This window comes from Balaenoptera musculus, chromosome 18 (genome assembly GCF_009873245.2).
Source record: "Balaenoptera musculus isolate JJ_BM4_2016_0621 chromosome 18, mBalMus1.pri.v3, whole genome shotgun sequence".
NCBI classification, from domain to species: domain Eukaryota; kingdom Metazoa; phylum Chordata; class Mammalia; order Artiodactyla; family Balaenopteridae; genus Balaenoptera; species Balaenoptera musculus.
In genome coordinates, this window is record NC_045802.1 from 43,845,018 (window position 1) to 43,861,030 (window position 16,013).

General features: G+C 33.9%; 1 protein-coding gene across 2 annotated transcripts in view; it reads right to left on the reverse strand.

Annotated features, from left to right (window-relative positions):
• The window catches only part of KLHL1 (kelch like family member 1), a 407,738-nt gene that overhangs the window by 249,772 nt on the left and 141,953 nt on the right, over nt 1-16,013 (reverse strand). Inside the window, exon 2 of one of the 2 annotated variants that reach the window (XM_036831797.1) lies at nt 8,146-8,328. The exons of the other annotated variant lie outside the window; for it this stretch is intronic. Coding sequence (XP_036687692.1) covers nt 8,146-8,328 — 183 coding nt within the window. The remainder of the gene's footprint in view (nt 1-8,145; nt 8,329-16,013) is intronic. 2 annotated transcript variants of the gene reach the window in all.

The window sequence follows — 16,013 nt, forward strand, 5'->3', positions numbered from 1 at the left end:
TAAAGGTTCCTTGGAAAAAGAACAGACCACAGATTTGGAACTGAGGAAGTATAAGATGAGCCTAGACCATCTTCTGTTCCAGAATTTAAGAAAATGCTCGAATAACAGAGACACATCAAAAGAAGTAATACGATGCTTACATCTGTAAGCTAAACAACTTAATAGTAAACTTTGGATGCACTTTCCTTTCTAAGAACAATCTAAGGCAAAGAAGAGGAGGAAAGGTCAATACAAGGCACGGTTTTCATAATTTTCAAGTCAATATCTTTCCATTATTTATTTTGTAATTTTATCTGCTATATATTTTATTTCTACATAAGTAGAGGACATACTCAATGTTAACTTCAACAAAGAGAGACAATCCTTTTTTAACTGAAAAAAACCCCTCAGTATATACATCATGAATTTAAGAATGGGATTCATGATTTTAACTATTAATGGCTAAGGTGGTAACATGTTAGAAATATTTAAAATTACCCGTTTGCTACACATTTAAATGGACAGTTAGTACCTAAACATGTTAACACTTTATATTCTCAAAGTTTGACAAAATAATTGATACAGGTATCTTTAAATATTTATTACATAGTGACTAGATAAATCAGTGTTAACTAATCAGTTTTATCAAAAGAACTGAATATAACAATGTACAATATGAAAGTAAACTATCATGAACCATATATATATATATATATATATATATATATATATATGTATCTTTTCTAGAGCATAAGAAATAATATATTGACATAAAGTTAACCAGTTTAATTTTAATCATATAAGGGCTTTATTTAGAACCAAGCTACATCCATGTAGAGGAAAGTGTTATGAGACCTATAGAATTCAATCTTAAATAATTACATGAAATCTTCTCCATCGGCTATAAAATACAAAATACTGCTAACTCAATAAGAGAAGTACAGAAGAGTTTATACTGCCTTTAGATTTAGTGACACAACATTTGAATTAGATGTTAAAAGAGGGATGCAATGCATAACAGAAAGTAATATCTTTATAGGTACCTATATATAACTTCTATTAATGCAAGAGAAGCAGGATTGAAAACTGCATAAATAAGTGAATGCGTGCAACCACTCTGGAAAAATCTCTTATTGAGGTCACTACAAATTTATTTCCTTTCAAAGTTATTAAACTTTTCTAAGTCCTACTCCAGTTTATTGTGGAGTTTGACACTGTGGACTTCCCACACCTTCTTTAAATCCCGTTTTAGCTAAGGCGGTGCAGACTTTCTTATACCCAGGCTGTCCTCAGATTCTTTGACTTCTCCTAATCTTACTTATTGACCCTTTCATTGCCTCCAGGTTTTTTTCTCAGCCTCTAAATTTTTGCCTTAACACTCACTATCAGAATCATCTTTGAGCATGGTCTTTTAATTATAATTTTATGGTGGTTTTAATCTAACATCTTATCTCAAATGCTTATAGAAACTGCTGACCAGATAGCCCAAGAGCATATCAGTATACCTTCAACTAAACTCAAAGTCTTGCCTGTGAGGTCTCTTTTATTTTTACTTCCCGATTCTAATTGATGCATCACCAATATATTGAATTTTCACAGGAGATATTATGAAGTCATCACTATGTCTTCTGCTTTGTTGCCTATATCAAATATGACAAAAAATCCATCTTTCCTTTTCTATTGGACTTTGTGGTTCTGGTGGCCAGACCCCTTTTATGAGGCACACCAATGCCTCCAGCACCAGTGATCTTGGCACCTAACCACTCCCTGTTGCCCCTTCTCTGTAGAATCGCACTTGCTCCAACAGGAGCTGCCTCACTTCATGTGCTTCCTGATCCTCTTATCTCATCCCCCAGCTTCCACAACCTCCCCCTACTCTCAACCTGTGGGTGGGCCCAATGACGATGACTAATAGAACCAAGGTATAAAATACTGTCCCTTTTCCTCAGGGTATGACTAACTCTGAAACAAGTTTTGTTCCAGGGCATCTCAGGAGTTCAAGATAAAACAAGGCTGCTGCTGAGACCACATCCTTGATTTGCTCCTTCCTCTGCCCTATCCTGCTCTTCTTCTGAAAACACTCTTTAAATAAATCCTGCATACCTGAACTCTGGTCTCCAGCTCTATGTCCAGGGATCCTGACTTATGTCGCTGTTCAAAATATTTCTCAGTTCATCTCTTTTTCTATGTTTATATAGTTCTCATTTCATGCCTGGGTTAACTATAACAGCTTCTTAGATCATTAGTTTTTGCTGTGTCCATCTTTTGTACATTTTAAAACTGTACCATTTTTCAGAGCTGTCTTTGTAAATTATGACAAGCAGTCTATCATAGTTGTTAATGTATTACTTCTGTAGCCAGACTGCCTGGGTTTGAATTTATTTCCACCACTTATTAAATGCATAATTTGGGTGAATGCCTTAATTTCTCCATATTGTATTCTATAAGAAAAAAATGGGGAAAACAATTTTCTTCCTTTTCAGGACAAAATGGATCAGTATACACAAAGCACTTCAAACAGGGCTTGGCACATAGTCAGCACAGTGAATGTCAACTAGTATTATTACTATTATTATTATTTTTATTATTACTATTGAATTGATTATGTTACTCCTCTCTTCAAGAACCTACATGAACTTTTAATTATACACATCATTTCAAATGCAAACTTCTCTACTGGATTTCAGCCACTATCTATCAAAATCACTTTTGTCCTACTTTTATGGCTTAATTTCCTAGTATTTTCAATATAAATTGCTCCACTTTCACTAAGCTGGTACCTTATAATTTTCACAACCAAAAATTCTTTATTTCTCTCTTCCCCATACAATTCTTACTATCTAAAATAGTATACTTGTTCTTTTTCACTAGGTTGAACTCAAACACAATTTCTCTAAAAGAATGTTCATAATACTCTGCCATATGTTATTTGTTTCCTTGTTTGATTATCTCTTGCACTTAGAATCAAAACTATAAATTTCAGTTATAGCTACTTACAAGTATAATAATTTCCATAATTGTTCTATGGGTTCTTTTTTCCTCCTCAAGATAATTGGAAGCTTCATGAGGAAAACTATCACGCTTTATAATCCTCTTGCCTCACCAATAGAGCATAGACCAATGCTACAATACGTTTGATAAACATTTATTTTAATTAATGCAAGGAAAGATGCTTCATGACTGCTGAATATTCATAGTGGGTATAAAGAGGATATTAAAATGATGTCGAATTGATGGGGAAAAAAGCAAAACAAAATATTTCAGATTCTCTTTTCTCCTCCCCAACCCAGTTTTATTGAGATATTATTAACACATAACATGTGAATTTCATACATATATATAGTGAAATGATTACAGCAATATTTTTATGATTGTTATATCCTATTGATGAATTGATTGTTTTATATTATATAATGACCATGTTTGTCTCTTGTTACCATTTTTGACTTAAAGTCTACTTTTTCTGAAATAACTATAGTTACCTCTGCTCTCTTTTTGTTTCCATTTGCTTGGAATAACTTTTTCCATCCCTCCACTTTGAGACGATGTGTGTCTTTAAAGCCGAAATGAGTCTCTTGTAGACAGAATATAGTTGGGTCTTATTTTTTAAGCTGTTCAGCCAATGCTATGTCTTTTGATTGAAGAATTTATTCCAATTATATTTAGAGTAATTATTGATAGGTAAGGACTTATAATGTCATCTTATTGTTTTCTGGCTGTTTTTCAGGTCCCTTCTTCCTTTCTTCCTGTTTTGCTATCTTTCTTTGGGAACAGATAATTTTCTATACTGTTATGCTTTGATTCCCCTCATTTTTTCTTTTGTGGTTACCATGAGACTTACAGAAAACATCCTATAAAAATAAGTCTATTTTATGCTGATAACAACTTCAATTGCATACAAAAACTTTGACCTTTTACTCCCACCCCTCCCAATATTTTGTTTTGATGTCACAATTTACCCATTGCTATACTGTGTATCCATTAACAAATTACTGTAGTTATTGTTATTTTTAACACTTTTGTCCTTTAACCTCTATACTAAAGTGATTAACACACCATCATGTTACAGTATTAGATTATTCTTGTGGCTGGCTTGGCACTAGGGTAAGCCTGGAGCAGAGACCACCAGAGTCAGCTTGTAAACTGGGAACTTGGGGGCCAGTCTGAGGGTTTGTTCTGACAAGGCAAGTCTGGTGCTGAGATAGCAGAGAGTCTGGATCCATGGGAACCAACGAAGACTTTGGGTCCACAAGGGCAGGCCTGGAACTGAGATGAACTGAGAAAGTGGGGATATGGGGCCTGGCCTGACACTAGAATGGGTCAAAGCCTGGGTCTCTAGTAGTTGGCTTGGTTGGGCCCAGCCAGAAGCCTAGGTTCAAGGAACCCCCTTGTAATCTGGGGTGAGGGACGGATTGGCATCCTGTGTCCATAGGAGCCCTTCTGGAGCCTGGTGACATGGGTGATGCCTGGGGCTGTGGGAGTTGCCTGGAGTTACTGAAACCAACAGGCACTGGGACACTTTTTTTTTCCTGAAGTTTATACAGAACTGTTATACACTACCAAGCTGACTGAGAGATTTAGGTGGATGTTGGATTTAATATAATGGAAAAATGAATTATTCCTCTCTTATCAAAGAATATCTATAAATAAATTTTCCATCAGTAGAGAGAAACACTACTACTTGCCTAATTCTGAGTATTAACATCTAAGTTACTTCTAAAGTAATTTCTTTTTACTCTATTAAATATGTTTCTAAATACATCAATTCCCACTTTTAACCTCACCTATTTCCTTGATACTAGTGCTCAGTAAAGAACATTAAAATAATAAATGTATTCTTGAAATAATTAAATTCATTGTCAAACATGCACAAAAATGAAAACGGAATATGATGCCTCCTGAAATGCCCAGTATTTTGGTCTAAAGAGCAAATCTGTATTGTCCCCATCACATATCATTTTAATTTTCATTAAGTATTTATTTGATCATGAAATGTTCATACTAAGAAGTTTGAAGACTTTATATGTTTATACATTAAAAATAATTCCAACACCTCTTTTATCCTGCCCAGGAACCCTGCTCCCCAGGAAAAAACTTTATTGACTGTGTGTTGTATATGCTTCCACACTGTTTCTATGCACATAAAATTATAAGTAACATTATTTCCAGCTCAGAGGATGTTAGCTATTTGCGATTTTCTCATTTATTTCTATCCACTGCACTTACTCTTAATAATGGCTAAAGGGAGAAAAAACTTTCAAAAGATTAACCATGTTTCATTATATATCTGTGCATTATGAGAGAGTAAGCCATGAAAACTCCTTAATTTTTTACTATTGATTTGACTAAGATTTGACTGTCCAAATTATTAATATTGATCTTGCCAGTCTAATTTTCAGCATCTGACATCCTTTATTACAGGCAGTCTACCTATCAAAATTCCTGTATTTAGTATTCACAGTTTTACATTCAAATGTTTTGGTTCACTTGTTGCTAATCAATTATTCTGGGCCATTTATGAGAAGTCTATTTTTATTTCTGAATTTCTCTGAGAACCTGAAACACAGATAAAATCAAAAGTTTGATTATTTTTCATGATGAAAATGTATTAATGTGTCATCTTAAGTATTGTTAGCCTTTCAAAATTAACCTACTTAAAAATATGCCTAATAATAATGTAATGTACCTATACAGACATGGCATTTCATAAATAAATTGATAGTTGTGACCTACATCAGGTTAAAAATATATATACAATATAGCCATCACATAAACTAAAGGTCTTATGGAGAGCCCTTTAATGGTCATAATCTGTTAAATTAAATAGGAATTGATTTGAGAGTTTCAAATGACAAGATAATTAATATGAAAGTAAATATACATGATCTTTATGAATGACTGTTTATGACATTAGCTTGCAATGTATTTATTGGAAGAGCAGGAGATCTTAATGCAAATTATTTCTTTTTTCATTATTTGAACTTATTTTAACAGTCCTATATTTTTCACTGCTAATGATTGCAACATCATATATATTTTGCCCGAGGACAATACTCAACTGTGTTAATCAAAATGTAACAGCATGACTTAAAAATCCATTCATATGTTACTATTACTAAGATGATTATTTGATTAAAGCAAAGATTAATTTTGCATTAATTACAGTTATTTCATTTTGCAAAAGTATAAATAAGGAGGTGTAACGTACTTCCAATTATTGAAAACATTGCTTGCTTTTTTCAGGTGTCCCATAAATATTTTCTCACATATTTGTTAAAATATGTTTAACTTAGAAACATAAGTATGTAATTTACTTGTTAAAAAGATAGTACTTAACTTTTAAACCATGGGGTAAGAAAATATTAATCCTTATTTAAATAAATTTAGTGAAGAGAGTACAATTTTTCTTATCATTTTAAGAAAAACATGCTTAATATTTAATTGATGACATTTAATTTAATATCTGCTAAATATACAAAAGATTTAAATGTTTAGAATAATATGTATATAACTAATATGTTGCTCAGGTATTTTAGAGTAATCTAAACCAAGAAACAAATTTATGTCTTAGTCATATGCGTTATTATAAAATAAATGCATAATTAAATACATTATTTACAAAATAATATTAACAATCTAGATAAGAGTAATAAAGAAAACAATGTAGAATATAATTAATATGGGGGAATTCAAATGAGAAATACTAAGTTATTACCAATAAAAGCCTATAAAATAAGATTATACAAATTATATAAAGCTCTGCTCTTTAAAATAAATAATGAGCATTTGATGTGTTAACATACTTTTGAGTTGAGTCCTTCTATCTTCTTAAACAAATATATAATTATATATATATATATATTAGTTAAATAAAATATAATTATTTAACTAATGTGCAATTTAAATGAAATAAATTTAGCTACATTCTCAAATTAAAATACCTCTTACAATAGAATTTTTATCTAGATGCTATTTAGATGATAGCTCAGAATAATCTGCATATTTGCCATATATATTACAATATTGAATGTCTCCATAATAATGACAATGTAATTGCTCTCTTGCTAATGATAATGCAGTTTCACAGAAGTGCTTGAAAAATAAGTGCAAATACAATATTATTAGAATTTTTGCCATAGTTAGCTGACAGATTGAACCCCATATGACCTAGATGAGTTAATTAATGTCAAATGTTCTTTCCTATGCATTTCTAGTGTATTGCTTCAAAGTCAATGTCCACATTTTAACATTGTTATCATAATAAAAATATAGCCTTATTTTTCTGGAATCCTTATTTTCTAGAACCACATTTAGGTGCATACATATTATCTAGATAATACAATTTAATTTTAAAAATATAGGGGAAATGGGTACATTGAAAACATTTGTTATACAGTTAATTGAATGGCATACATCAAGGTAGTCTAAGGTAATTTGCCCTTATGTTCAACTATTTAAAATAATAAGTATCAAAAAATTAAATTAATTTCTTACCTAAAATTTCAAAAAATAAATAGAAAAGCTGAGTAAAAATTCAACATCAAGTTTAACGAATTTTCAGAAGTAAACTGATATCAATATGATACAAAATACTCAGATGTCTAGTTCATGTAACTTAGAATTATCAATCATAAATACATAAGGGATGTTTGAAAGTGTATTAGCCTTTAAATATATTGGGCCTTATGAATAATATTAGTATGTCACAAATTAAAGAATTTTTAATCAATGTAAAATAAAGATGTCACTATGAAATAGGTTGAATTTCTTATGTGAAATAAATAATGTATACCCAAGATAACCTGCCTTCCTTTCAATTTTGACAGAAAAGCATATCTCATTTCAGAGTTTAGGTACATCCTCCTAAGTTAAAATTGATTTGCAATTAGTATGATTGTGAGTCAATAAAATGGAATAGTTTTCAAAACTTATTAGAAGTTTTATTTTTGAATTATTTATATTCGCTTTACTTCTTAAAAAGATGACTTAAAATGGCATTATAACTCTCCACAAAAGGAAATAAACAAGAGTAAAAGAAAAATACCCAAGCTTTCTTAGAAATGTGGATTCTTAATTCTCTAGTTGCAGAATATTTTGCAATCTACATAACAGACAATCATTCTAAACATATGAATGCATATTTCCAATAAAGACAGAATACTATACCTATGTGCAGGTATCTTTCGGTTCCCAACAATCAGGATAACATCACAGAGTTGCTGTTGTTTCAAGTAACTTTCCATTTTTCTGAAGGTTTGCTCAGCATGGTGCACAGCCTGATAGAATTCTTCAGAGCTACTGGAGTCCATATCACTTTGAGGTGTCAGAGAATGGCTAGTTGCTGACAGCCTGAAAACCATACACAAAAAGAAGAGGTTTAGAAAGTGCCACCAATTGTCCAGAACTACATACAGAATTTTGGAATTTTATAGGAAAAATCAACGCATCTCTCCTTATGTTCATCATTATTAATATATCAGAAAAACCCATTCAGTGTTAAATGATTTGTTCTAAGAAGCAATAAATGAATTGTAATTTTTTTCTCATCCTAAAGAGATTTAAAAGATAGATTATTTGCATTTATTAAGACGGTAAATTAGTAAACTTGAAAAACATCACAGAAATGGTAAATTACAAACATGCCTATTCTAAAATTTATTACTAATGAAGTGTTAATTTAATCAATTTGACATTGAGGTAGACCATCTAATTACACTATTCTAAATTACTATTCTTGTGAGGTTGTAATAAATGTTGCCTTACAGAAGTAGGCAATTTTCATTGTGAGGACTTATAAAACATGGTTTGTAAGAAAGACTGACAAAAATTTGAAAGTAAGTTGTTTCATATTCTATATCCAACTGATTACACAAAAACATACAGAATGTATTAGCTCAGTATTAATATATACTTAATCATATATATATATATATATGTAAAACACTTTAGGATTTCATAAAGTCCATGATACTTAAGTTTGGCTACTACATATATTAATATCATAGACTGTTATACAATGAAGACTTTAAGATACCGTATTTCATATTAAGGAGAAGACTCTCAATGTACTTAGATGCATGATAGGCTCAGCAGACCCAATCAAGTGCTCTGATAATAAATCCTTAAAACAACTTAAAAATGAAAATGTATTAAGTACATAACAATAATAATGAAGTAAATGACTTATTTCAAGATAGAAAGTAACATGGAGAATTTTGCTTTCAGTTACAATGCAATAACATATTGCTGACTAAACCCCTCACCAAGAACACAAGAAAAAATTACATATAATATCAAAATAACTATTGGAATATACTTATATCTACTAAGGCAGTCAGGACCTGAAAGAACAAGATCCTAGAAATAAGCTAAACTCATGGAACTCAGCTCAAAATTCTACACAGCTTTTTCTTCCTCCTCAAGGTTTCTACCAACTGTAAGCAGCATAGTCTGAGAAGCTCAGAAGCTAATAATGTGGCAACTAACCAGAACTTCTGGTGGTACCATGGGGCTTGGAGGAGGAATGGATATTGGAATTATGGGCCTCAAATGTAGTCAGAACTTGAGGACAAATGAGGGAACGTAAAGAAGGAAAGCACAAGAAAGGCCATTATTTTGTGCCACTTTTCCCCTAGCAGTATTTGCTTATTCCTAAACGTGCTAGACAAGCAGAAAAGAGTTTATGTGAGGTTGAGAAGTTAAACAGAGCTTGAAAGATAAAAATTTGAATTTAAGGACCAGCAAAGACAGGGGACTCTGGTAAAAAAATGGGCTTTCAACTGAACTCCCTAAAGAACTATATCCTAGAAGTCAGGGAAAGTGGAAATAGACAAGATAATACAAAGGGTGAAACCTAGATTTGAATCAATGAGATCTCTAATTGCATTAAAGTGATCTAATGTAAATGCCAGCAGTCAAAATAAACCCTCTTTAGAAAGGGTTAACCTCATCAAGACTCTATTATTTCATTCATATATATATATATATATATATATATATATATATATATAAATACTTGACATTAAAGAAAAAAATAGCAGGCCTATAAAGAAAGAAGACATAGGGAGAAAAACAGATATTAGAAACATGCTCCCAGGTGCTACAGATATCTTTAAATGGATGTATACACAGTTGGCTATTTAGTAGATGTAAAAATAATTGTCATGAATATGTTTTAATATATATGACAAGCTGGATGATTTCACAGAATATTAGGCTCTATAAAGATAAAATGGAAGTAAATAAGGAAATATAATAATTGAACTAACGATTTTGGTAAATGCACTGAACTGGTAGATTGAATGCAAATGAAGAACATAGTGATTTGAAAAATAAGTAGAAAACATTTAAACTAAAATATTGAGATAAAAAGATAAAAACCAATAGTTTGGAAAACAAATGAAACATGGTAAGAAATTATAAGATTCATGAAATTGTAGTCTAAAAAGCAGAGGAGAGACATGATGGGGCAAAGGTCATCTGAAGAAATAATGGCCAAGAGTTTTTGAAAATGTGTTAAAGACATCAAGACACAGATTCAAGATTCACTATACACCCCATGATAAAACAAAGAAAACTACACACCACAGTAAAGTCAATGAAAAACTAAAAAGAAAATAAAAAGACTTCCACCAGAGAACAGATAAAGTGATCAGTCCCCCAGTTCTTTTAATGAGGCAAATATAACATTGATACAAAACCTGAAAAGGATGTTACAAGGAAGGAAAATTAATGGCCATTGTCTCTCCTAAATATATTTATAAAAATCACAGGCAAAAGGTTAGTAACCAAATACAGAAATGTATCTAAAGAAAAAATGAATACAAAAAATAAATGCATCATATATATAGTTGGTAATGCATCAAAGCTAAGTTGGACTTAATTAAAGAAAAATCTTACTTATGTAAACCACTTCATTCATTCATACAGCAAACATCAAATTTTGTTGAAACATTTCCTCCTTGAGATTGAAAATAAAATCTATTAGTACTACTTCTACTCAACATTTTTCTGGAGGGCCTTGCCAGTGTAATGTAAGCAAAGAAAAAATAAATAAAGCCCATTAGAGTTAGATAAGAAAAAATATATCTGATATTATTTCCAGAGGATGTGTTTGTGCACATCGAAAATCCAAAAGAATCTACAGACAAGTTTAATAATCTAAATCCATTAAAATTATGTGTGTTCTCTGTTATCTACAATATTTGTCTACACAATATGGTTATTTTCATCAGACTTTACAAGTTTTCCTTTAAATATTTAAAACTAATAGAAAATTTTCTGTACCATATGTTTTCCTTTCACAAGTTTGCAAATTACAACCCCAGAATACGGTCATTTCAAGGCATATATTTTAGGAATTCAAGCTCAGGCATATGTGGCAAGAACAGCAGAATTCTTCCGGACATTAACACACTGAACAGAAAAGCCACAATATTCCCTGCAGGATGCATTTTTAAATCAAGAATAAGCATAGGGCAGCTTCAAGATGGCAGAGGAGTGAGACTTGGAGATTGCTTTCCTCCCCACAAATACATCAGAAATACATCTACACGTGGAACAACTCCTACAGAACACCTACTGAACACTGGCAGAAGACCTCAGACTTCCCAAAAGGCAAGAAACTCCCCATGTACCTGGGTAGGGCAAAAGAAAGAAGAAAAAACAGAGACAAAAGAATAAGGATGAGAATTGCACCTCTGGGAGGGAGCTGTGAAGGAGGAAAAGTTTCCACACACTAGTAAGGCCCTTCACTGGCGGAGACAAGGGGTGGCAGGGTGGAAGCTTCGGAGCTACGGAGGAGAGTGCAGCAACAGGGGTGCAGAGGGCAAAGCGGAGAGATTCCCACACAGAGGATCAGTGCTGACCAGCACTCACCAGCCCGAGAGGCTTGTCTGCTCACCTGTCAGCTGGGATGGGTGGGGGCTGGGAGCTGAGGGTCAGGGTTCGGAGGTCAGATCCCAGGAATAGGACTGGGGTTGGCTGTGTGAACACAGCCTGAAGGGGGCTAGTGCACCACAGCTAGCCAGGAGGGAGTCTGGGCAAAAGTCTGGAGCTGCCTAAGAGGCAAGAGACCATAGTTTTGGGGTGCGCACGGGGAGGAGATTCAGAACACCGCCGAAATGAGCTCCAGAGATGGGTCTAAGTCCTGGTTATCAGCTCAGACACCAGAGACAGTCATAAAATTCTAAGGCTGATGCCACAGCCATCAAGAAGCCTGTGCGCAAGCACAGGTCACTATCCACACCTCCCCTCCTGGGAGCCTGTGCAGCCCACCACAGCAGGGTCCCATGATCCAGGGAAAACTTCCCCAGGAGAACACACGGCATGCCTTAGGCTGTTGCAACGTCACACTGGTTCCTGCTGCCACAGGCTAGCCCCACATTCCATACCCCTCCTTCCCCCCGGCCTGAGTGAGCCAGAGCCACCAAATCAGCTGCTCCTTTAACCCCATCCTGTCTGGGTAAGGAAGAGATGCCCTCAGGTGACCTACATGCAGAGGCGGGACCAATCCAAAGCTGAAACCCAGGAGCTGTGAGAACAAAGAAGAGAAAGGGAAATCTCTCCAGCAGCCTCAGGAGCAGTGGATTAAATCTCCACAATGAACTTGACATACTCTGCATCTGTGGAATATCCGAATAGAGAAAGAATTATCCCAAAATTGAGGTGGTGGACGTTGAGAGCAATGATATACATATATTTTTTTTCTTTTTCTCTTTTTGTGAGTGTGTATGTGTATGCTTCTTTGAGTGATTTTGTCTGTATAGCTTAGCTTTTACCATTAGTCCTAGGGTTCTGTGTGTCCGTTTTTTTTTTTGTTTGTTTGTTTTTTTGTATAGTTTTTTACTGTTTGTTATCATGGGTGGATTTGTTTTTTGGTTTGGTTTTTCCCTTCTTTCTTTCTTTCTTTTTTTTTATTATTTTTCAATTTTTGTTACTTTTAATAATTTTTTTATGTTAATAACTTTATTTTATTTTATTTATTTTTTTAATTTTTTTCTCCCTTTTCTTCTGAGCTGTGTTGCTGACAGTGTCTTGGTGCTGTGGCTGGGTATCAGGCCTGTGCCTCTGAGGTGGGAGAGCCAAGTTCAAGACATTGGTCCACCAGGGACCTCTGGACTCCACATAATATCAAACAGAGAAAGCTCTACCAGAGATCTCCATCTCAGTGCCAAGACCCAGCTCCACTCAGTGACCAGCAAGCTACAGTGCTGGACATCCAATGCCAAACAACCAGCAAGACAGGAACACAACCTCATCCATTAACAGAGAGGCTGCCTAAAACCATAATAAGGTCACAGACACCCCAAAACACACCACTGGATGCCGTCCTGCTCACCAGAAAGACAATATCCAGCCTCATCCTCCAGAATACAGGCACTAGTCCGCTCCAAAGGAAGGCTACAAAGCCACTGAACCAACCTAAACCACTGGGTGCAGACAACAAAAACAATGGGAACTACTAACCTGCAGCCTGTGAACAGCAGACCCCAAACATAGTAAGTTAAACAAAATGAGAAGACAGAGAAACACACAGCAGATGAAGGAGCAAGGTAAAAATCCACCACACCAAATAAATGAAGAAGAAATAGGCAGCCTACCAGAAAAAGAATTCAGAGTAATGATAGTAAAGATGATCCAAAATCTTGGAAATAGAAAAGAGAATATACAAGAAACGTTTAAAAAGGACCTAGAAGAACTGAAGAGCAAACAAACAATGATGAACAAGACAATAAATGAAATTAAAAATTCTCTAGAAGGAATCAATAGCAGAATAACGGAGGCAGAAGAACGAAAAAGTGACCTGGGAGATAAAAGAGTGGAAATAACTACTGTAGAGCAGAATAATGAAAAGAGAATGAAAAGAACTGAGGACAGTCACAGAGAACTCTGGGACAACATTAAATGCACCAACATTCAAATTATAGGAGTCCCAGAAGAAGAAGAGAAAAAGAAAGGGACTGAGAAAATATTTGAAGAGATTATACTTGAAAACATCCCGAATATGGGAAAGGAAATAGTCAATCAAGTCCAGGAAGCATAGAGAGTCCCAACAGGATAAATCCAAGGAGAAAAATACCAAGACACATATTAATCAAACTATCAAAAATTAAATGCAAAGAAGAAATATTAAAAGCAGCAAGGGAAAAACAACAAATAACATACAAGGGAATCCCCATAAGGTTAAAAGCTGATCTTTCAGCAGAAACTCTGTAAGCCAAAAGGGAGTGGCAGAACATATTTAGAGTGATGAAAGGGAAAAAACCTACAACCAAGATTACTCTACACAACAAGGATCTCATTCAGATTTGACAGAGAAATTAAAACCTTTACAGACAAGCGAAAGCTAAGAGAATTCAGCACCAACAAACCAGGTTTACAACAAATGCTAAAGGAAATTCTCTAAGCAGGAAACACAAGAGAAGGAAAAGACCTACAAAAACAAACAAACAAAAAATAAGAAAATGGTAATAGGAACATACATATCAGTAATTACCTTAAATGTAAATGGATTAAATGCTCCAACCAAAAGACATAGACAGGCTGAATGGATACAAAAACAAGACCAGTATATATGCGGTCCTCAAGAGACTCACTTTAGACCTAGGGACACATACAGACTGAAAATGAGGGGATGGAAAAAGATATTCCATGCAAATGGAAATCAGAAGAATGCTGGAGTAGCAATTCTCATATCAGACAAAATAGACTTTAAAATAAAGATTATTACAAGAGACAAAGAAGGACACTACATAATGATTAAGGGATCAATCTAAGAAGAAGATAGAACAATTGTAAATATTTATGCACCCAATATAGAAGCACTTCAATACATAAGGCAAATGCTAACTGCCATAAAAGGGGAAATTGAGAGTAACACAATCATAGTAGGGGATTTAACACCCCACTTTCACCAATGGACACATCATCCAAAATGAAAATAAATAAGGAACCACAAGCTTTAAAGGATACATTAAACAAGATGGACTTAATTGATATATATCAGATATTCCATTCAAAAACAACAGAATACACTTTCTTCTCAAGTGCTCATGGAACATTCTCCAGGATAGATCATATCTTGGATCACAAGTCAAGCCTTGGTAAATTTAAGAAAACTGAAATTGCATCAAGTACCTTTTCCAACCACAACGCTATGAGACTAGACAGCAATTACAGGAAAGATCTGCAAAAATTACAAACACATGGAGGCTAAACAATACACTACTCAATAACCAAGAGATTACTGAAGAAATCAAAGAGGAAATCAAAAACTACCTAGAAACAAATGCAATGAAAACACAATGACCCAAATCCTATGGGATGCAGCAAAAGCAGTTATAAGAGGGAAGTTTATAGCAATACAATCCTTCCTCAAGAAAGAAGAAATGTCTCAAATAAACAACCTAAACTTAGACCTAAAGCAATTAGAGAAAGAAGAACAAAAGACCCCAAAGTTAGCGGAAGGAAAGAAATCATAAAGATCAGATCAGAAATAAATGAAAAAGAAATGAAGGAAACAATAGCAAAGATCAATAAAACTAAAAGCTGGTTCTTTGAGAAGATAAACAAAATTGATAAACCATTAGCCAGACTCATCAAGAAAAAAGGGAGAAGACTCACATCAATAGAATTAGAAATAAAAAAGGAGAAGTAACAACTTAAACGGCAGAAATACAAACGATCATGAGAGATTACTACAAGCAACTCTATGCCAATAAAATGGACAACCTGGAAGAAATGGACAGATTCCTAGAAAAGCACAACCTTCTGAGACTGAACCAGGAATAAATAGAAAATATAAACAGACCAATCACATGCAAGAAATTGAGACTGTGATTAAAAATCTTCCAAACAAAAAAGCCCAGGGCCAGATGACTTCAAGGCAAACTCTATGAAACATTTAGAGAAGAGATAACACCTATCCTTCTCAAACTCTTCCAAAATATAGCAGAGGGAGGAACACTCCCAGACTCATTCTACGAGGCCACCATCACCCTGATACCATAACCAGACAAAGATGTCACAATGAA